At 55.5% G+C, this 22,479-nt stretch overlaps 1 protein-coding gene across 1 annotated transcript; it reads right to left on the minus strand.

The window, feature by feature from the left end:
* Window positions 1-1,362: 1,362 nt before the first annotated feature.
* On the minus strand, window positions 1,363-20,623 carry UCK2 (uridine-cytidine kinase 2). The gene is made up of 7 exons (XM_041478939.1): window positions 20,376-20,623; window positions 10,654-10,813; window positions 9,545-9,641; window positions 8,584-8,726; window positions 4,337-4,434; window positions 2,398-2,446; window positions 1,363-1,737 (listed from the first exon to the last, which is right to left on the minus strand). Exons 1-7 carry the CDS (start codon window positions 20,472-20,474, stop codon window positions 1,598-1,600), a joined length of 786 nt encoding a protein of 261 aa, XP_041334873.1. The 5' UTR covers window positions 20,475-20,623; the 3' UTR covers window positions 1,363-1,597.
* Window positions 20,624-22,479: the final 1,856 nt, after the last annotated feature.

The raw sequence follows: 22,479 nt of genomic DNA on the forward strand, positions 1-22,479 counted from the left end.
AGGACCAAAGCCTGTCCCAGCTCACATCAGGCTGGAGAGCAATGCAGCATGGTCCATTAAACTCTTAACCACAGAGCAAAACCAATGCTCTGGAAAGACTGAAAGAACCACGAGGGAGCAAGGCTAAGGGTCTCTGCTCCAAACTTTGTGGGACGCCTGTGAAATTTTGGGTTTGGTAAGGCAAGTCAGTCTTAGCAGTGCTGGCCAAAGGATCTTTGCTGGCTACCATCCCACCAAACCCCCTCCACTGGCTCCCACCAAGCCCCTGCCCCAGCCACACTGCCCCATCTTGCAGGGGCCTCTCCAGGCATCCCTAAATCTGCAGTACAATCCCACCAGGCCCCTCTGGACATGGCTGTTGTAGCACCACGAAGTTAGGCAAGACTAACTCTTACCCTGGGTAAGGGAGGGCACTGCCTGGGCAGTCCTTGGGACAACAGACTGCAGGGACAGTGTCCTTCCCCAGGACAGTGAAAGGGACACAGGCAGGCTCTGAAAACAGGGAGCAGAGGACTGTTGGGCACCCAGTTTCACAGTACCCAGAAGGGACCTGTGGATGTCCCACATGGGGATGCAAGGCAGCCCAGAGACCACTACACACTGCTGAGCCCTTCAGAAAGGCAGCTCAGCAGCTGCCTTTGATCAGCCATTGCCCCTTTCTTTTAGAAGAGGCTGGTCATCCCTTAACCATACCTCATAAACCCCAGAATCCCCCACACAAGAGCAAAACCCATGCAAGTGAGGAATGAGACACACCTCTGACATGCAAGCCAACCTCCAGGCAGGTCAGCCCAGGGTCAACTAACAGTGCCACCAGACACAGCCACCAAGCTGCAGAGGGGCTGAAGGTACCCACGTGCTGCCCCTACACAAGCCAGGCACTGAGACTGCTAAAAAGGCTGTGTTTATATGGCCACATGCCCAGCACCACCTTCCAGGTCCTCACTGCAGGGTGTGGCAGCAGCCCCACACCTGTGGTGGGAAGGGGTGTCAGGCACAGAATGGGATGCTGTGGAAAGGCTGAGACTTGGAGCTGCAGAGAGGCAGGGAGAGATACTCCACATCGTTCTCCCAGCTGCCAGAAGCACTGTGCAGCACCTGCCAGCCAGAACCAGGCTGCTTGGACCTGAACAGCAATGGCAGGAAGAGACAAACCCAACCCAGGTGTAACACTCAGGCTACACTCACGCTGCCCAGGATGGACACCACCACAGTTTTTCCTTCCTTACCGAGTTTGAGGTGAAGATCCTGACACCAACACCTCCCTAGGACCCCCTTTTTTCCCAGTCCCTCCCAGCAACACTGAGCCTGGCAAATACCTTACGGCAAGTAATTTTACATTATTCTGCATTTACGCAAAAATAGAGCAATTCTATATTTATAGAGATTTATAGCCGGTTCCGTGCTGCAGGAGTTATTGAGCAAGGCCGGGAGCTGAGGGTGGTCCGGGCTCCCGAGCCACCGGCTGCTTCTCGTTCGGCAACTCCAACATACAAAATTAAAGGCATTGTCTCCGTCTGGTTTCTTAAATAGATAAGGGGGGAACGAGTGGACAGTATGTACAGAGGGGCCGTGGGGGCCTCACGCTCTGCCCGGGTCAGTGGGGCCGGCTGCTGGACTCTGAGGGCTGCCGCTGGCGCGGGGGAGTGTAGCCATTCAGGTACCCGTTGCTCTGGCGTTTGCTGAGTCCTCCGTTAAGAATGTCCTGGATGTGCTGCACTATCAGGTTTATGGCCACTGTGAGCAAAAGGGGGAGAGAGGGTGTTAGGATGGCTGCAAAAGTCAAGCAGAGCCAAGGTAGTACTGTGCCCTTGTGTCCCTCCCATTGCTGTCACCTCCTGTCCCCCTGCTGGACTGATCCCTCTGTCCCTCAAGCCAGGATAGTTAGGCTGAATCCAGCCAGGTTGGTCAGGCTGATTGCAGCCAGGATGCCCACCCAGGCTGACCCCAGCCAGAGTGGTCACGCTGACCCCAGCCAGGACGCCCAGCCTGACCCCAGCCAGTGGTCACACTGACTGACCCCAGCCAGAGTGGTCACACTGACCCCAGCCAGAGTGGTCAGGCTGACCCCAGCCAGAGTGGTCAGGCTGACCCCAGCCAGAGTGGTCAGGCTGATTCCAACCTGGCTGACCCAGCTGCACATTGCCTTTTGTGTGGGATGAACCAAGAGCTGGCCTGGAGGTACTACAGGAACACAAACTCCCAGTCAATAATGCTCCAAGCAGGAGCAAAGGGAACAGGCTCATCTTGGCACACCTGTGGTAGCAGCACTCTCTTGGGTGGCGGTGGCCTGAGTCCCCTCTGGGGCAGGTCCTGCCAGCTCCAACCTAACTCCACTGCAACAGCAACAGCCCAAAGCTGGCTGCCAGGGCAGAGCAGCAGGGCCTGGGTGCTCACCTTCATTATCTGCTCCTCTGGGAATGATCACGTCAGCGTATTTCTTGGTCTGGGAGGAGAGAGAGCACTTTGTTACAGGGAAAAAGTGGAGAGACAGCGGGCTGGGGCATTGTCCCTGCTCCCTGGGGCAGCTCCTTGCCCTCCCCAGACCCACTGGGAGATATGTCATTGCTGATAATACATTTTGGATGCTCTTATTTGTGTTTCTGCTCTGCGTTTCAAGGGCCATGCTTTGTGCCCTGACTCCATCTTCATGAGCTCATAGAGAAGCCAGTAAGAGGCACCCTGAACAAAACCTGCAATTATGAAACCTCATAATCACAGGACTCCAGCAGCTGATGCTCTTGGGAACACCATTCCCCCTGAATCCACTCCAGACTTGCTCCAAGAGCACGAGCTGGCATGCCTGGGCACAGCCACGAGATCTGCCTGGGAAAGAGGGAGAATTCTCTACCACATCACTTGCAAAGGTGTGATTCAGGACTCCAGTCCTGACCTAGTTTCCCCTGCAGGTGCCAGTCTCAGTCTCCTCCCCGTTTGTGGCAGTTTTACAGCTGACAGCCAAGCCCCACCAAGCCAGCTGGGGTGATGGGTGTCACCTGACACCTCCAAGTGCTTCCAGACATATCAAAAAGCACCAGATATGCTGGACCATTTCAGTACTGGACCACTTGGCTCAGAGCTTCTTTAGGAGTCAAATAACAGCAACAGTGGGTGCTGAGCCTGCAGTTGCTCTGCAGTTGAGCTAACACCAGGTTGGAAGTGGGAGCAGACCATTGCAAAGCTGTGGGTAGAAACAAGGCAGTTCTGTGCCCTCCTCGTTTCACACTTCATTCTCCTACAGACTCTTCAGAAGAGCCTGATGCAGCATCTGCTGCTCTGAAAAACTGTGGATTTCTCTTGCTGGGAACTTGCACAAACAGGAGCCTCGCAAGCTGGACCTGCCTCTCAGGAAAAGTCTTTCTGGGCTTTGGAATTGGTTCCCAGAGCCACAGCTGAGTGAGACTGAAAAAAGGGAGCTGTGCAAGAGCCAGGAAAAGATCTTGTAGCACAGAATCACCCCCTCTTAAGGCAAGGGGCAGAGCTGAGCAGATAGACAGGCATAGGGATGCTCCTAAGGTGGGAGCACAGTTTAATTCCTGCCTGTGGTGCTGGCCAGATTTCAGGACTGTGCTAGCTCACTTAATTCCTGCCTGTGGTGCTGGCCAGGTTTCAGGACTGTGCTAGCTCACTTCCTCCAGAAAAAAAAAAAATAAAAATCCTCATATAACTACCACATCTGTTAGAAAAGCCTTGAAAAGCAAGGCACAGGCTGCTCTCCATGAGAGCCAGGAAAGGTGTACAATGGCTGATCCTGCAAACATGCTATTTCCATGCAAGTCTGCAGGACTGCAGTAAATTCCCCCACACAGTCCCTGTCTGCCAGGGAGCCTTGCCTCTGTTACCAGCTCCCAAAAGAACTTCCTTTCTCCAGGCAGGCCTTGTCCCCCTGGCCACTCACCAGCCAGGAAATGCAACCTGCAAGGCACATCCCACTGCACAGACAGAAGGAAGAAGCTCCCCTGCTCTCCCAAGCAGCACTGCAGGGTGAAAAGGGCAGGCAGGAGAGCCCAAAAGAGGAGGCAGACACAGCAAACACTGCCTGGGGGCAGCGACCTCCCATTCCCCAGCTAAATACAGCCAAGGATCTTCCGTGCCAGGCTGAGCTGCCCAGTGGTTTGCCAGCCCTTGCACAGGGAGGGATTCCTCTGGCCATGCTGCCTTCCCAAAGAGAAGGGTGATCTCACCAGGAAGGCAGTGGCTGTATAAATAGTCCCCATCACACCCTGCCCTGGCCAGAGCCTGCAGAGAGGGAGGAAGGCACAGGGGGCTGATGTGAGCTCTGGGCACAAAGTGCTCCTGTTCCCACACTCTCATGGCTGCCATTCCCCTGACTCACCGGCAGGCAGAACTCCTCGAAGGCAGGCTTGACAAAGGTGATGTACTGAGACAGGATCTGCTCCAGGTCCCTGCCTCGCTCACTGATGTCTCGTAGCACTGAGGGGAAGGTGAAAGGCACAGTCAGGAGCTGAGGCACAACTCTCTCCACCCCCTTTCCCTTCAATAAGTACAGACTTTGGTTCTTTGGATATTTTGCCCGAGATCTCTGTTCCTGCAAGCTGCTGTCCATGTGTCTGAGCACATTCCAGCCCAGCTTCATGCTTTTAACCTGCTTCCAAGCTTTCCTGGGAGCCAAGGGCTGGCTGACCTGGCCAAAGGCTTTTCTTGGCCTTCCCCCTTCTTTTCAGCTCTACATGCACATTCCAGCTGTAACCAGTGCCAGCCGAGTCCTGAGTGTTCCCAGGCTCAGGCTTTGCCTCCCTCCTGTCACTCTGTCCTGCCTGCCTGGGCATTCTCTGCCATCCCAGTGCAGAGGTGCCCAAAGAATAGAAAATCAGTGGGGTTCAGCCACACACACACACATTAAGGCACAGTTTAACTCAAATCTGCAGAGGTGGGGAGAGTAAAACTCACCTACCTGCACAGCTCTGCCGGGCTCCTTGTGCTGTCCCCAGCTAGCAGGAGAACCAGAGGTTAAGGGGTCAGCTCAGGAGGAAGCCCAAAGGCAGGAGAGCAAACTGGCCTCCTGCTTGTTCTGCCACTCAGGCCTTCCACCCTGTTTGGGCCAGTGCCATCTCCAGTCTGAAGCCACTTCAGCGTGGACAAGTGGCCCAGTTCAACAGGAATTCAATCCTCAGAAAGAGCCAAAGCAGCCCTGTGGCTGAGCAGACAGCTCTTGGCTGTCCCCAGGGGGCTGCTGGCTTTTCCCCAGCATGTGAGTGCCTGGCACTGGCTTTGGAATGAGCCTTCCCTCGTGTCCCAGGCAGAGCCAAGGCACAGCACTGCCCTGCCAGCCTGCCTGACCTGCTGGGCAGCCACTGCCTGTGTGCTCTGGGGCCAGGACACCGCTGCTCTGGCACTGGCCCCACGGCTCTGTTTGCCCTTGGCCAGCAGCTTCACAGCGTGGCCTTTCACAGCCCTGCAGGGGGAAGTGAGGGGGGAAAGGGCTGGCACAGGATGGGTGCCAGCTCCCTGCCTGCTCCAGGAACCAGAAGCAGCTCCTTCAGAGAGCAGGAGCGAGCCCCAGCTTGAACAACACAGAAAAAGAGGCAAGGAAAATACACCACTTTTGTTTCCCAGTTCCTACACCTTATTTGTTGGGGTGCAGGAGGTCTGTAAGCTGGGCAGGGGCTGGTCCTGACAGGGCAAAGCTCTCCTGCCTCTTCCCAGGGCACACCACAGCAATCACCCCACACATAAACACAGGTCAAACAACAGGGCAAAGCTCTCCTGCCTCTTCCCAGGGCACACCACAGCAGGACAATCACCCCACACACAAATACAGGTCAAACATTTTGCCCTGTGTACCTGGCCCTAAAGCAGCAGATCCCAACAGCCCAGGTAAAACCACACACCCTGTCCTGAGGGATTGCTGGCAGGGCAGGCAAATATCCCAAGGACAGATTGGCACCTCTCTGAAGCCAGCAGGTCCAAACTCAAACTGGACCCAAAACATGCACGTGACACTGGACCTGGTTTCTTTTTTAGGGAAAGTGGCCAAGGACAGGCAGTGAGGGAGCTTAGCCAGAATGAGGTCCCTGAGCCCCATGGATCCCTGTCTGAGGTACCTGGCAGACCTTGTCCCTTGCACTCTGCTAGCAGAACTGCTGGGGACAGGTGCTGAGATGGGCACAGTGTGAGCTGCACACACTGAACCCCAGCACTACTGATTAACTGAGCTGTCAGCTGCACTTCCAGCAACCTCACCTCCTGCTGCTGCCCAGCTGAAAACCCAATTGCTGCAACCCTTTAGGGCTTCTGGGACAGAAAGATGACTCAGGGCCACATCACAACACAAGATCCCAACTTTTGCAATGAGTTGCCTCCAGCTACGTTCCAGGGACATGATTATACCTTTGGCACCTCTCACACAGGCTCTCCTTTCCCAGAAATGACAGGCAGACATACAGTGAACAGATTTGATGCTGCAGTGGTCCCACCAACTTCTGATGGCAGGGAAATGGCCAGATTCCTACCAGGAGAACAATGAGCTGCAGTAACTAGGAGACAGCAGCACCTCCATCAGCAAAGCTGCCCTTTTCCAAGTGATTGATGGTGGGTGGGAACAGTACAAGCCTTACAAGAGCAGTGTGAGCACAGCAGTGGCCCCATAACTCCACACTACACACCACCTTCTCCTGTCCTGAATGACCACTAGGACAGATGGAGCCCAAAGTCAGGGACTAAATTAACTCAGGGGACACTCAGATCTGTTACAGGGGTGTTCTATAAAATAGGGGACTGGTAGATGTGTGATACACCAAAGGTGGGGAATGAGAATAGACTGGAGAGTGTGGGACCTGAGCATGATTTAAGTGGTTTGGAATAAGGGGTAGAGAATAGGCTGGTTTTGGTTGGGATAGAGTTAATTTTATTCACAGTGGCTGGTGTGGGGCTGTGTTTTGGATTTGTGCTGAAAACAGTGAAGATAACAGAGGGATGTTTTTGTTATTGCTGAGCACTGCTCACACAGATCCAAGGCCTTTGCTGCTCCTCACCCCACCCCACCAGCGGGGGAGGGGACACAGCTGGGACAGCTGACCCTGACTGACCCAAAGGGTGTCCCACATGATATAAAGCTGGGGAAAGAAGGAGGAAGGTGAGAGGAGACGTTCTAAGTGATGCCATTTGTCTTCCCACATAACCATCACACACAACGGTGCCCTGCTTTCCTGGGCATGGCTGAACACCTGCCTGCCCACAGGAAAGTGGTGACAAATTCCTCCTTTGCTTGCCTTGTGGCTTTTGCTTTACTTGTTAAATTGTCTTTGTCTCAGCCCACAAGTTTTCTCACTCTTACCCTTCTGATTCTCTCCCACCAGAGGAGGTTGAGCAGGGAGCTGTGTGGGGCTCAGTTGCTGGCTGGGGTCACTGTCACCACCACAGTGTCCTACCCTGTGGCTGGGTGTGGCCCCGAGCTCCTGCACAGCATTTTAAGGGATTAGGGCTCACATTTTGGGACCCTGCATATCTGTGACCTCCTAATACATCTCCCTGCAACTGACTGTGCTGTCACCTCCCTGGGTGAGTCATGCAAGAACAGTGGGCAGGGTCAAGAGGGATTGGTGAAGAGGAGATGTTCATCGGTGCTGATGACATCCCAGCAGCTGAGGAGGCTCTGCGTGTGTCTGACAGCAGGAGGGCAGGCCAGACCAGCTCCACTGCAGAGTGCAACAGTCCCATGCACACAACAGTCCCAGAGTGACGCACTGAGACGCGCTCCCCTCGTCACAGCGCAGAGCTCTGGAAGGGACTGCGCCTCTTAAGTCATCTTCTGCATCCCCAGGCACCCTGTGGAGCCTGCCAGAGCCAGGCAGGGGTAGGAATAGTTCAGACAGAAGTGAGTTCTGCCCCAAGAGTCCCCAGGTGTTTTTTTAGTCACCCAGGAGGTGCTGCATCAGTGACCCCACCCTTCAAGGATGCTTAGAAACAAAGGACAGCTCAAGTCATGCAGGCCCTGCAGCGTGGGTGTCTCTCCCCATGTCAGCCGGCAACCCACAGCCAAGCCAGCAGGACATGGGGAGTCCTGGAGAGGGACACTCTGGTTTCAGAGCTCTTTGCCCCCAAACCATCACCCCAATGCCAGGTACCACACAGAGGCTCCACACTGGGTTGCACAACACACAACCAGACTCCCCATGTGCAGCACCCACGGCGGACACCACGGCCCAAATGCCATCCTCAGAGCGCACCCACAGCCCAGGTCCTGAGCGGATCTGTCAGGCTCTGCCTTCTGACTGAACTGTCCAGATGCTCTGCCTTGCCCACTGCTCCCTTCCCTGCTGGCATCTGCTGACTGGCAGCAGCTGCTGCTCAGCTGCTGGCACTGGGCTGGTGCCACGGGGCCACGCGAGGACACGGCACACTCAGCAGTCATCAAAGGAGGAATCCCAGCCAAGGCAGCAAAAATCCCGCTGAATCCCAAGAGACACAGAGCGAGCCACAAGCTGCCCTAGTGACACTCTGCACTGCGCAGGAAAAGCTCCTCAGCTCTTCACAGCTTTGTGCCAGCTCCAGCTCTGCTCACTGTCACTGCCTGTGTGCCCAGCTGCCTGAGCAGTCAGGGGGATTTCTGTCCCTGCTCACCTCTGCGGGACAGCCGGGTGTCGGCGTCCGTGTCCACGAAGAGTTTCATGCGGAAGAGGTCCCGCACCTCCTGGCTGTAGAAGGCCAGGATGCCCTCGAAGAGCACCACGTCGGCAGGGTACACCGTCACCGTCTCCTCTTTCCTGGCACAGGGAAGCACAGTCAAACCCTGCTGGGGGAGGCTGGGCGACACAAAGAGAGGTGGGGGGGAACAGCGGTGCTCCTAAGCACTGCTCCAACCCTGGGACACCACTGCTGCACCAGGGGGGCAGGAGAGGAGAGGGCAGACCTACCCCACCGCCGTGGAGGGAATCCAAGGCATACGTACGCTTCCTAGAAGGATAAACAGCAAAGCAGGAAGCACGCCAGCCCTTCTCCCCCTACCTCGGCCAGCTGCTGCTCACAAGGGTTACGTGCCAAGCCAGAAAGCCCAGGAAAGTCTATGCACAGGAACCTGCACGGCCAGCTCTGCTTCCCTGGGGAGCAGGCAGCACTTCCCTGACAGCGCAGAGCTTTTGTGGGAAACACAGCAGAGCCACACTGTCCACGACCAACACGGGCATGCAAAAACGAGCTGAACGCAGGCAAGGGGAGTGTTACAGCAGCAAGAATTGTTGTCCTCCTCCTTTCCTGCCACTGCCAGGGTGTTTGAGGCTGGAGTGCTTGTTAAAGCTGCAAACACTGAGTTTATGAGGAGAGGAGGTGTGGACAGGGGAAGAGAAGGGAGATTATTAACCCCCCAGCACTGATGCCTGGATGTTGCTGGCTGGCCACACAGCTTTCCAGACCCTCAGCCTGTGCCTGGATCTGCCTGGGATGCTCTAACCCGGGGCTGGAGGAGTTAGGATGGAAACTCTGTGCTAGCAGGTTAGGCACCCAAGCAGAGGGCAGGACTTTGGAGAGAGCAGGGCTGCCACAGGACGTTAGCAGAGGCACAGCAAGGCAGGAGCAGCTGTTAGACCTGGAGTGGGAGACAAAGTCATAGACAGGAATCTGGACCGTCTTCCCTTCTGTGATCTCTTTGAGCGTTTTCACGATCAGCTCGTTGTCAAAGGCATCTGAGGAGAGAGGAATCGTTACCAAGGCAGCTTTGCAACCTCTCCCACCCACCAGATGCTGAGCTTTGCCCAAGCCAGAGCTGCTGGCACCTCATGCTGGGGACAGACAGACACACAGACTTGGGAGGAAAACCCTGCACCTCCCCAGGGACGAGGCAAGGCCCAGCTGTGCCAGAGCCACGGGGCTCTGTGGCTCTGCACCAGCCTGGGATGTGGCCTGCAGAGATCAATACCGTCCTTGTACAGCAGTGCTGCCAGCCCAGGCACAGGAAGGCATCTCCTCCAGGGCTCCAGCCCTCGGAGAGAGACTGCAGCAGTGTTCCAGCACGGAGCTGCCACACAGACAGGGCTCTGTTTGCTCAGTGCTCGCTGCCTCTGGCCATTGTCCTCGTGGGGACCAAGGGACAGCAGCTCTGGAATTTCCACAGAGATGGTTCAAAGAGCCCCTGTTGTAGTAACAGGGCAGGCCCCCTCGGTGGAAAAGTTTGCAGAGCAGCTGCACAGCTGGTTCCCTCCTTGAAGGAGGGACATGGAGCTGCTGGCTCCAGGGACTCTGCCAGGCCAGATCTCTCTGGGCCTGACTCAGCTGCACCAAAACCAATCTGTTCCTTTGCTGCCTGCTCTAGGTGAAGGGTATTGGAACAAGATGACCTTTAAGGTCCCCTCTAACCCAAACTATTCAATGATTCTACAATTCTATGAAAACCTTGTTCAAACTGGGGGACGTTTTTGCAGGAAGACAAGGGTCTTAAGGAGTTTGAGGGTTTATAACCTGCTCTTTCTCATCCCAAACACTCCACCCCTTTTCTTTCCCAAGGGAAATGGACGGGATGACACACATGTGGTGCCAGCCACCCTGTTCCACAAGAGCTTAACTAAGCCACCCACTCCTGTCCCACGAGGATTCAGAGCCCCAGTGTCCATGCAGGCTGTTTGCTGCTGCAGCTGAGGATCCCACTCCACCCGCAATCCCACAGTGCATGGCAGAGCCCCAGTGCTGCTCTCCACTCACCTGGGTGGTCAAAATTGAACTGGCCTTTGAGTGCTTTGGATTTCTGCTCCGAGGTGAGGACCCGGTAGAAGCTGTCTTGGCTCACGATCACCACCTGCTTCTGGCGATAGTCCACCTCGTTCTGGCCCAGCAGCTGGACAATCTTGGAGCACACTGAGGACTGGGAAAAGAATAGCAAAGGAAGCACATCAGCAGCAAGTTACATCTTAGCAGCACAGGGAGGATGTCCCCAGGTAACATCCCTGCCTGCTTGCTGCACCTCCAGCCAAGAGTCTGTGGTTTTCCCGAAGCCACTGAGGGAGAAGTGCTCCAGAGGCATCACCATGGTACTCTTTAGTGTGACAGCAGCACCAAGTTTGCTGCCTGCCAACCTCTCCTCCACCCCTATAGCCTGCCCACAGTTCCTATTCTGGGCACAAGCGGCAGCAGAAAAATAGTTGGCTCCTGCCTGGGTTCAGCCACATGCCGTGGGGCCCCAGGCACTCCAGCCTGCCAGGCAGCTCCCCGTGGGGCACTTTCTCCTCGAGAAAGCAGTCTTGGCTGCCCCAGCTCTGCTCCAACCCAGAAACCCCACCACAGCATGAGAGAGCCCTCAGAGGGAAAGCAAACAAAGCCCAGGATGGGAAGGCACAGCCCGTGGGACTTTATCAGAGATCTGTGCCACAGCTGCCAGGGCTGGGAGGAGCCAGCACATCCTGGTGCCCGTTGGCACGGGAGGCTCAGGGCACTGCGGAGTCAGCGGCTGAGGAGCCACGTGGCCCTGGCTGCTGGCACAGGGAGCGGGCACCTCGCACTCCACACGGAGCAGGCTGGGACAGGGCGGCTGGCACCGGCTCCGCTGGCACCAGGGCAGCGGCCGCCACTGCGACACGACCCAGAGCACAGCTCGGGGGACAGATCCCACAGCCTGCTGCAGTCCCTTCTCCTTAGTCATGGGAGCCCTTGGTGGGGACTGCATCGCTGCCTGGCAGCCAGCACTGCCCCAGCCACTGAGAGCCAAGGCCAGGCTGGCTGGGGAGCGCTCTGCTCCTGGCGCATGCCATCCACTGCCGGGGGCAAAGCAGCTGCTGGTGCCACAGGGAGCTGATCCCACTCAAGGAATCACACTGGCTGCAGGTGCCCAGCTGAGCTGCTCCTGGCTCCTGGCCCTGGTCACCACAAGCGTTCTGCTGAACCCTGTGCCTTGCAAAGAGCAGCGTGCTTGCCCCAGCCTGCCTGCCTGTGGCTCTTTCCATGTTCCTGCCTACAGGATGGCTCAACCATCTGCTCCATACCTGGCTGGCAAATTCCAGCTGCAGAGCTGAAGGCAGCACTGGTGAGAGGGAGCAGGGAGGAAAACACATGCCTGGCAGAGGAGGTCACCCCAGCAGGCAGGCAGAGGGAAGGCTGTTTGCCTGAGAAGCTGGAAGATTTGACAGCATTCCCCTCTCCAGAGACCGTCTCTTCCCTCCAGGCCAGGCTGACCTGCCTTGGCTGTGGCCATAGGCTGTGAGTCATGCCCAGCCTGGTTGGAGAGGCTCGCTCACAGCTCTGCTGCAGAGAGAACCGGCTCCAGCTGACCCACAGCAGTCCGGGCAGCCCTGGGCACCAGTTTGGGTTATGGGTCAGGGATGGGGTCTGCTGAGCATCCCACCTTCTTCTCCTGCCTCTCACAGCAGGCAGGTCATGCTTCCCAAGCCAGGCTGGCAGCCCTGCCCTGCAGCAAGCTGCTCCCACCCAGAACAAAGCCCTGCAAGTCTGTGCCAGTCACTTGCCCTTGCACACACGCAGACAAAGCCAGAGCCTGCTCTCCCTTTGCTCTGTTTTCCCACTCCCCAAATCCTTCTCTGGCCTGCCTCAGCCCTACTGTTTGTCCAGCTGCATCCCATAGGTTTTGCAAAACTGGGGTGTGTTCAGTGCCTCTCTTCCACCTTTCCTGCCCACTCACTCCCCCAGACACCACTGCCTGCCCATGCAGCTACAGGACACAGCGCAGCAGGGCTCAGCCTTGGCTACAGCTGCCCAGGACACCAAACTTCCCAGGCCTTCTGCCATCAGGAATAAACTACCTTTCAGCACAGCCACCCAGACAAAGCCACAGGTTCCATGTGGATCTGCACCAGAAACTGCTTTTGCCAGCCCAGGGCAAGGTGCAGGACTCCTTTCCTTTGAATCAGTGAAAGCAACACATACACTTGCATTCACTCTCTCCCCTTGGACCTCAGCATGTGTACTGGCAATAAAATCATTTGAGAGCATCAGACAAATGGTGCCAGTCTTCCTTCTGCCTTGTGCACACTAATCTCTGGTCTATGGGTTCTGGAAGGTGGAGAAGAGCCTCCATCAGCTCTGAAAATCACCCTCAAGCTTCATACCTCATAATTTGAGACACCTGATAGTGAGAAAAGCCCAAGGAGAAAGTACCCCAAAGCAGCTGGAGACAGGAACACGTCCTCCCTCCAGGTTCCAGACAAGGAACAGCTTGTATCCCAGCTGCATTTGCCAACCTGGGCTCAGGGGCAGATGGTGACTCTTAGAAAAAGCAACGTGGCAGACACAGTGGACCCTTCCCTTTTTCCTGGTGGGCTCAGGAGAGCTGGCTGAAGTGGTGGAGAAAGACAACCCTAAGGACAACCTGCTCTCAGGACCGAGCTCAGTTTCAGCATGCCATACTGTCTGGGTGAGCAGGGATGTCACCTCCTGGCTCTGGGAAGAGGGACACTTATCACCTTGGTCTGCAGTGTTGGCCAGGCACTGCTCACATATTGCACCTGCATTAGGTGCTGCAGGACACAGGGACAGTGGGGGACAGGGCATGTTCAGCTTGCCTCAGTCCTCTCCAGGGCTGTGTTCAGCTTTCCTTAGTAGAGCTGTGAACCTCAGCGAGGTCCAAAAGAGGGTTTTTCCTTTTTTCACTATCATTTGTGGTAGGAACAACAATGTCTCATGAGGGGCAGTCCTTGATGCCAATCTGAACTCCTACAGCTGGACATGCAGTTTTTCCCCTTGGCTGATAAACACCCACTGTTAAGGAGGAAGAAAAACCAGAAACACACAGCTTGGAAACTCCCCTACACAACGGGAACAGAAACTCCCAGCCTTGGGAAATGTCCCCCCAAATAAATGACATATTCCTGTTTAAACCCTTTTCTCCCAAAGCAGCACAGCATACATGTGTGCCTGTGAAAAGATCCATCAATAACTGGAAATGAGCACAGCCAGGTTTTGGGGAGACCCACAGATACCCAGTAAGAGCAAGAACAGAGCACGACTCCAAAGTCCTGTGCCAGTGTGCACCAGTCTGGATGCAGGGGACACATGCTGACAACAGGCACTTAGCAGCCACTTGAAGGGGCAGCCTGGGCTCAGATTCCTTCTTTTGCTGATTCCTAGCTTCTTCTCCCAGCGAAGAAGACAATTGTTTCTTCTCCAAGAAGCCCAGGAGTGCAGAGGATGCCTTGAGAAAGGTGACTTGATCCCAGTACACAAGCTGGAGGATTTGAAGCCCATCACTAGCCATGCCTTACGTGACACAACTCATCTGCAGGAATATGAGAGCTATGCCAGAGCTTCTTGCCTCTGCTCAGCCCCTTTCCATACCCACCTCACCCATGCACACCTTGCCACGAGCCAAAGCCAACGCTGCCGGTGATTCAGCCGCAGCTAACTCCCAGCAACAGGATGCTTTCTCAAGCAAAAGGAGAGAGCTTCCCCTCCTCCAGAACTTGGTTAAAACTATATATAGCCAGGCCCCAGCAGCATCTGAGCCTCTGTGGTTGCCAAGCAGACCTTTCCCATGGTAGCCACATGGAACTGAAGCAGGACTTTCCAAGCAGGCGAGCAGGGAGGGACCCTGGCTCCTGCCATGGGTCATGACTTCCCACACCCTGCAGCGAGGGGAACTCGGCTCCAGGTTGGAGCAAACCCCTGGAGCTGCACTCCCCCAGGCTTTGTGCTCGAGCTGCTCCCTGGGAAAGCTGTGCAAAGCAGCCCACACCGCAGAGCTCGTGGAGAGGAAGGTATCAGCACAGCACCACGCGAGCGAGAGCTCCAAGAGGTTATTCCTGAGCAGAGGCAGCTGCAGCTCCCCTTGCAGGACTCCTCCCCTGAACCAAGCACACAAACAGCCAGTGTTCAAGGAAGAAGTACAGCTTTATTCTGACAGGAAGGGAAGATGCAGAGGGCACCTGGAGTAGAAATTCAACATATTTTCCCAAAAGGAGAGAGGTGGTACTCAGGGAAAGAAACTCAACAGATGGGTGTTTGAAGGCCTACCTCTAAAATCTATTTGGAATATATTAATTATACATTTAATTCACATTCACTTGTGGCCTATAGCCAGCTGCTCAGATATTCTTCAGGAGCTGAGTAATTCCCTGACATTATTATGCAGATTATCCCACAATCCCTCCTGGGTAGCTCTGATCACTGAATTACAACTTCCAATAGGTATTAAGGGGAAAGCTGATGGACAGTGCCACTGTCACCCAGCAGGAACCACCATGAGAAGGAGCCAGGACACAGCTGATGCCTCCAGTCCCAGGAGGGCAAGGCCTGTTCTGGGCTAGCAGGAGCTCCTAAGCCTTGTGCAGGTGGATATGCTAAAAGCCACATGCTGAGAGCAATCTGTCCATCCCCAAGGAACCTGGCACCGCAGAGGGATGTTCAAGGTCCCATTCCAGCTGCAGGGAGGAGCTCCCACTTTCCCAGGGACTCTAGATGAGACACCCAGCTAAAATAACTTAGCCAGATCAAGTGATTCCACCCCTAAAGAAATACTGAAGCTGCCAGATCCCTCAGGAGGAGGAAAAGGGTTGTGCCAAAAGTGTGGAAAGAGAGGCACAGCCTCCTGCCACCACTGCAGGCTGATGCTCATGAGGACAGTCCTCCCCAACAGAGCAGTGCCCTTGGCCCACAGCACAACCAGGAGCCAGGACAGACTGCAGCAGTCCCATCCCACCAGGGAGAGGAGCCCAGAGGTTATCTCCAGGGACATCAGTGCCATAACGCCCTTCCTGCGGGATCCGATTGTGAGCTGGCTTGGCAGGAGCTGGCGATGGCTCTGCAGCTGCAGCAGCCTGGTTGGGGTGTCCTCATCACACCTCTGTGGATAAAACAGTCTCCAGTTTTGTGCTCTGAGAGGATTTTCCCTCAGATCAAACATAAGGAACCACTGTAATTATTTGTTTAATTTCTCTGCTGTCCTCTACAGCTGCCCTTATCTCCTGCAGCACATGAGTTACAGATGTTGGTCTCTTCCTGAAAGTTATGGTAATTATAAAGTACCAGGAAGTGCTAGGACTGGGATGACACACAGAACAGACAGCAAATTGGGAAGGGTCCCAGAGCATCTATCAAATGCTGTGACTGCAGACAGCCAGCTCATGACCCACGCCATCCTTTCCAGTCCTAATGGGAGCACACACACGCGGCAACAGCAGGACTGGAAACTTAGTATTCTTGAACCAAAAACCTGGGCCTCAACCCAGAGCATTCCCAGGCAGGTTCACCATCCTGCCTTTCCCTTTGTGAGGCACAGGCCAACCAGAGCAGGAGGGGGACAGCCAGGTTTCTATTCACTCACCCTGGGACACTGTGCATGTGATCAGCAATCCTGGGCTGGAGCATAAACAGGCACACACAGAGGCTCTAAACACAGATTACATGCAGGGAGGAAAACAAACCCTCTAACACAATCCCTCCCAATCCTCTGCTTTTAGGCACAGGATATTTTTCTCGAGCCCCTGCTGCAAACTCCATAGCCCAGAGCTGGCTGAGCCCACGGGACTATGGTAAGCAGGCTCCATAATGAGCACATATTCCATCAGTAACAGGAAAGGGCTGACCCATCAAAACGTCCTGTGGATCAGTCTGATCAGGGCTGGCACACAACAACGTTCTACTAGAAAGTTTGATGAGTCTCTAGCACACGTTGACACCAGTGTTTAACTAGTCAGACCTTGTGATGCAGGGCTCCTGCCAGCCACCAACCAACGTCACCAGGAAATGGTGCTGAACCGGCACAGGGCTGCTGCAATTCCTGTTAGTCCCCCTCCCACGGGGGAGTCATTCCCGGATCTCCCCTGGGATTCTTTGCCAGCCATCCAGGTGGTGACATTGTGGCAGTGACCCCCAGGCTGCTGTGGGGGACCTCAGCCCTTGCTGGGCTGAGCTCTGTCACAGAAGAGGTTCCATGGGAGAGATTGAACTGCCCCATGCAGCTCTGAGCACCCCTTCCCTGGGGGCCAACACTGCTGTCCCACCCTGGCTGGGCAGTTCCAGCCTCCTGGCTGGCTCACTCTTGGAGCCTCAGCCAGCCTTGCCAGTGTTCAAAGTGCCTGGTGGAGCCAGTGAAGAGCACACCTGGCTGATCACAGGCTGTAATCTTGGTGCTCTGCAGGCTGGAAACTCTGAGGCTGCATGTTCAAACAGACACTGGGAACTGGATGTGTTAACTCAAGACCCAAATGATGTAACTACAGGGCTGCAGTGGCACCCATTCTCAGCCCTCACTACCATTTGAGCAATGAGCAGCCAACCAAAGCAATCTGTCTTTTCTCACAAGCTCCTGTTGGAAGGCAGCAATCAGCGCCTTACTTCACGTGGGGACAATTAATGCTTCAGCCTGAGCTCCAAGAGCTTTCCCCACCCCTGCAGCCACCCCAGCACCAGATGCTGCTGCTGGGAGCAAGCTGCTCCAGGCCCTGCTGGCAGAGCTGCAAGGTCCCAGCAGCTAAGCTGAAGTGAGGACACAAAGAGCTTAAGGAGGTGTCCCAGCAGTTCCCAGCTCATCTCAGCAGTCAGTTTGCTGAACTTTCCTGCAGCCTGGCTGCCTGCCTTGTGTGCTGCAGAGTCCTTGGTAGTCAGGAATGTCTTGCAGGAGCAAGGGAAGGAGCTGCTAGCACAAAGGCCATGGGTGTAAGAGGGAACAAGAACTCTAGCAGAACACTTGAGAACAGAGAGGGTGAAAGAAAATGTGGCAACAAGCCTTGGGAATTGCTCTGAGGGAAGGAGGCAGTTACAGCCCTCTTCACGTTTGGAAGGATGGGGGTCTTAATGCCAAGTCATCTCCACCCCAGGAAAGCACAGCATGCCTTGTCCAGACTGCACAGTGCTTGGGTTTCAGGGGACAGCTCTTTGTTTGTGAAGAGCCTGTCCCAGCTGAGCTGACTCAGAGCAGCCACTGTGCAGCTTGCACTGCCCTCACAGGGGCTGCAGCATCCCAGACTGCTCAGGACCTCTACGGCTCCCCAGTTTTGCTCCCAGCACAGTCCAGCTTTCTTCCCAGAGCCAAAAACCTGGGAAGCACTCAGGGTTCTACTCCTATTTTAGTGGGCAAAGTTGCTCAAGCCTCTTTTGCTCACTCAGCCTTTGAGTTCTCATAGATTTAAGGAACACTATCCAAACAATCCCAGCTTTTTGGGAAGGCTGGCTGCTTCCAACACCAGCTTCCCCAGGGCACCACAGCACACAAGTCGTGGCCAGCTACAACACACAATCCCATCCTTCCACAGCCTGACCCTGCTGGTGCACCAAGCAGGATAGACGGGAGTGTGGAGCCTGTTGTCCCCATGTCAGACCCAAAAGCAGCAGTGGGAGGAGCTGCAGGGGGCCTTGGAAGGCAAATTCCCTCCATTATCTTTGGGCTGGTGTGCTGCCAAAGGGGCGTGTTGCGACAACAACCCCCAATTGGTGTCGAGGCCAGTCGGATGGATTTGTCACTTTCCCACTGGGAAAGGTGCCTGCTTCACTCCCCTGCCAGCACTCACTTTTCACCCAGAGCCAGCACATCAGCAGGCAGCCCCTGGGCTGGATTTTGGCTGCAGGCAAGCCCTTAGCTAAGCAAACCTCAGCAGCCCCACCACTGCTTTCCCAGTGTGCTGCAGCACCCGGCACAGGCCACTGTCACCAGTCAGGTGAGGGACAGCCACACATCCCTGCCTTGCAGCCACACCAAATGGGATCTGAGGGGCTGTGGGCACAAGTCCTGAGATTTTTCTGTTGCTTGGGGTTTTTTGCCAGCGTATTTCTTGTGGCCTTTTCCCACCAACTTTGTAGTAATCTGCTGGACTCTCTTCAACAGGCAACACTGCACAGAGGTTTTCAGCAGTCACTGGAGGGGGGGAAATCAAAGCTGAGAGACAGGAAAAGCCAGTTAGTACATCTCCCTTGCTAGAAAGGACCATTTCCCTATTTTTTTCCTAAGGCAGCCTGCTGCTCTTGAGCAGTTTTCACTTTGAAGTTGAGCACCACTGTGGTGCATTGTACTGTAATCACTGCTTTTACCTTGTGGGCCTGAGACACAGTGTTCAGAGACATAACAGTTCAGCAGCGCCAGACACGATGTTATTGGGACAACTACAGAGAGGCAGACCCACGCATCAGAGAACAGACAAACCCAGCGTGTTTGAGTCACCAGGAGCTGTGCTGCAAGAACAATCCAGCTTTGGTTCCCACCGGAGGAGACTGCATCCTCTCTCATCATCCCTCCCCTGTTACAGCTGGATTTTTCCCCCTTGCAGTAGCAACAGCAGTCCAAGAATCAATAGGGTGCTCAGAGACACATGCTTAAAACACAGGGCTGAGGTACAGCAGATGGGTTATGCCTTCAGGAGAAATCCCCCTCCAAACAGGGATCAACCCGGAGATCTAAGGCTCACCCTTCTCCTGTGCCAGCCCACATTCAGTTTCCTCCGCAAGAAATATTTCACAGGTATAGCTACTTCCAAATCTATTCATCCTTTCCAAAATACAGGTAGAATGTGCTGCCCTGCATATGAGTACTGAGAAGCTGCTTTTACTGCTCTTAAATAAGAAGGAAAAAAAAGAAAAAAAGCTATTTTCTTTTCCTATTAAGAAAGAAAGTGACCTAGCGAGGTTAAACAAATTCAGAGGGACACACTGCATGAAACAACGAAAATAAGACGCTGAGAAGCTGAAGGCTGCCGAGCGCTGCAGTTTGGGTGCAGCAGCCTGCCGGGAACACCCGCATTGCCCCGGCGGGCGATGCCCCGTCCCCGCAGCCCTCGCCCCGCTCCGCTCCCACCTGCCGCTGCCAAGGGCCAGCCCCTCCCGGCACAGCAGCCAGGAGGTCGTTCTGCCGCTGTGAGTCAGCATTTGCTGCAGAATCCCCGCTCCTGCTACCCTAAAGTTGGGCAGAGAAGGACACCCCCCCTGCACGACCGACACCATTGCGGGCGGCGGGGGTGGAAATTAAAAAACTGCATCGCCCCCGAGGTGCCCTGCGGGGCGGGCAGCCCCTGGGGTCGGTGCAGGTGAAGGGGACGGGGGAAGCGCTGACTACAGCCACAGGAAAGATTCTGGAGGGGAGGGAGGGAGGAGGGAAGAGAGGGAGATGCCGCCTCTGCCCCGGCCGAGCTGGGGCCACCCTTGCTCCGCGCAGTCCCCGGCTCTGCCCCATGCCATAGAGGGACACAAGGTCCCGGCAGGAAACAAGGAGCGAGTAAATCCCGCACCCACCACACAACCCCCTCCACGTGTCCGCGGGGCTCCCTCCGCCGCCCGGGCAGAGGCCTCGGCGGCCGCGCTCCCGCCGGCGCCGGATCATCCTTCCCCGGGCAGCCAGCGAGCCCGCCCGGCTCCATCCGCAGCCCCGAGCCCGCGGCCCGGCCGCGGAGCAGCGCACGTGGCGGGGCGGCCGCTCGGACCCGCCGCGCTGCCATGTGGCCGCCGCGCCCGGCGTGGGGGGCCGCCCCGCGGAGCTCCCCCGCCGACCCCCGCACCTTGCCGCTGGCCGTGCCGCCGCTGACCCCGATGAGGAAGGGCTCCCCGCCGCTGGGCTGCCCCTGCTCCTCCAGCCGCTGCTCGCTGTCCCCCGCCATCCTCCCCGGCTCACCGCCGCGCCTCCTCCGCCTTCGCTCAGCCGTGCGGGGCTGGATTTATCTGATGAGTCAAGGGCCTTCCTCCCCGCCTGGTTCACATCCCCGGCGCTGCGGCTCCTTGCCAGGTGCTGCCGCAGCTGCACATGCTCCGGCCCAGCCCGCCGGCGGGCGGCACTGCGGCCACATGGGCCCGCACCGCGCCGCCGCCCCTCCGCCCTCCCGCCCGCGGACAAAGGCGCTGCGGCCGCGCCGGACCCCGCGCTGCCCCCGCACCCGCAGTGCCCCCGCAGCGGCTCCCTTCGTCTCTGCGGCCACTCCGCTTCATCCCGGAGAGCGCTGGACATCCCACCACACCACGGTGCCCCCCAGCAGAACCTCCATTATTTGTCTCCCATGCTGGCCAAGAAGGCCAAGGGCATCCTGGCTTGGATCAGCAATAATGTGGCCATCAGGACCAGGGCAGTGACCGTCCCCGTGTGCTGAGCACTGGTGAGGTCACACCTCGAAAACTGGGTTCTGTTTTGGGCCCCTCACGACAAGAAAGACATTGAGGGGCTGGAGTGTGTGCAGAGAAGGGAACAGAGCTGGGGAAGGGTCTCGGAGTGGGGGTCAGCCTGAAGAAAAGGAGGCTCAGCTCAGCGGGAACTTTATTACTCTACACCTGAAAGGAGGTTATGGCCAGGTGAGGGTCAGCCTTTTTCCCCCATGTAACAAGAGATAGGTCAAGAGGAAATAGCCTAATTTTTTTCCTAGGTTTGGGTGGGTAGGTTGGATATTATGAAAAATTTCTTCACCCGAAGGGTGGTCAGGCGTTGGAACAGAGTACCCAGAGAAGTGGTAGAATAATCACCGTTCAAGAACCATGCAGATGTGGCACTTGGGGACACTGTTTCATGGTGAGCTCTGCTGGGTCACTGGTTGAACTTGGTGATCTTGGAGGTCTTTCCCAACCATAATGACCCTGTGATTCTCCCACCCCACCTGGGCCCTGGTCCTGCAAAGCACTCATAAATTAAGGAGCCAAATCCAGGAATAAAAGTTATGCTTATGTCTTTGGCAAATGGGACCTGTCTGGGAAGCACTCTGGAGGCCAGAATTCAAAGTCAAAATGACCTCAACAAAATGGAAAAAGGATTGGCAATATGTAGGGTGCAAGTCCACGCAGACAAATGTGATGTGATCCATGACAATGTGAGATAGGAGCCTGCTGGCTAGGCAGGCCTTTTACAGATAAAGATCTGGTGTAGAGTGGATCAAAGAATCAATTGGTGACGCCGCTGTGGAAAAGGCAAACATCCCATTGGGGCATATACACATCCACAGGTGTCATGCTTTGAGAAAGGTGAGGCCTGGTGGAGAGACTCTGGTGGGGATTCGGGAACAGCCCAGGGTCTGGCTTTGTAGGAATGCAGGACCCATCCGTGTTTAGTCTGGGGAAGGTTTCTGCTGGGCTGTAAGACTGTGTGGACACGATAACCATTTCCAAATACATAAAAGGCTGCCACAGACAGAAAAGGTTGTTTAAGGAGAGTATTAAGACTGTGTGGACACGATAACCATTTCCAAATACATAAAAGGCTGCCACAAACAGAAAAGGAATACATTTCTTTTCCCGATAGGGGCTAAAACAAAATGTTGGCAGCTCAACACTGTAACAAGGACAATTCAGGGACATCTTCTAGGGTTGAAAATAGTTAAATCCTAGAAAAGGTTGTTTAAGGAGAGTAAGGACTCTCCACTTTTAAATCTGAGGACTTAAAATAAAAAAAAAGGAAAACCAGTAGACATGCTCCTGTATGGAAAGTGTTTAATAGTGTTGATCCTGCTTTGGGGCAGGAGCCAGCCCAAGCAGTGGCCCAAGGTTCCTCCCAGCCCTGTTCAGAGAGGATCAGAACTCTCACTTCGGTTTCTAACTTCCTACTTCAACACAGCAAAAGAGGTGTGGAGATGTTTGCCAGACAGGTGCCATGTCCCTCAGCACACAGGATGTGAGAGAGGATCTCCT

This window comes from Pyrgilauda ruficollis, unplaced genomic scaffold, assembly GCF_017590135.1.
Source record: "Pyrgilauda ruficollis isolate IOZ18807 unplaced genomic scaffold, ASM1759013v1 scaffold47, whole genome shotgun sequence".
Lineage (NCBI taxonomy): Eukaryota > Metazoa > Chordata > Aves > Passeriformes > Passeridae > Pyrgilauda > Pyrgilauda ruficollis.

Bases quoted from the DNA above. Each gene is read 5' to 3' on its own strand.
- UCK2 (XM_041478939.1), bottom strand. From the start codon at position 20,474: ATGGCGGGGGACAGCGAGCAGCGGCTGGAGGAGCAGGGGCAGCCCAGC. The intron at 8,727-9,544 runs GTCTAACAGCTG...TCCCTGTGCCAG, and splicing joins GACTTTGTCTCCCACTCCAG to GAAAGAGGAGACGGTGACGG. The intron at 1,738-2,397 runs GTGAGCACCCAG...TTTTGCTCACAG, and splicing joins CAGAGGAGCAGATAATGAAG to TGGCCATAAACCTGATAGTG.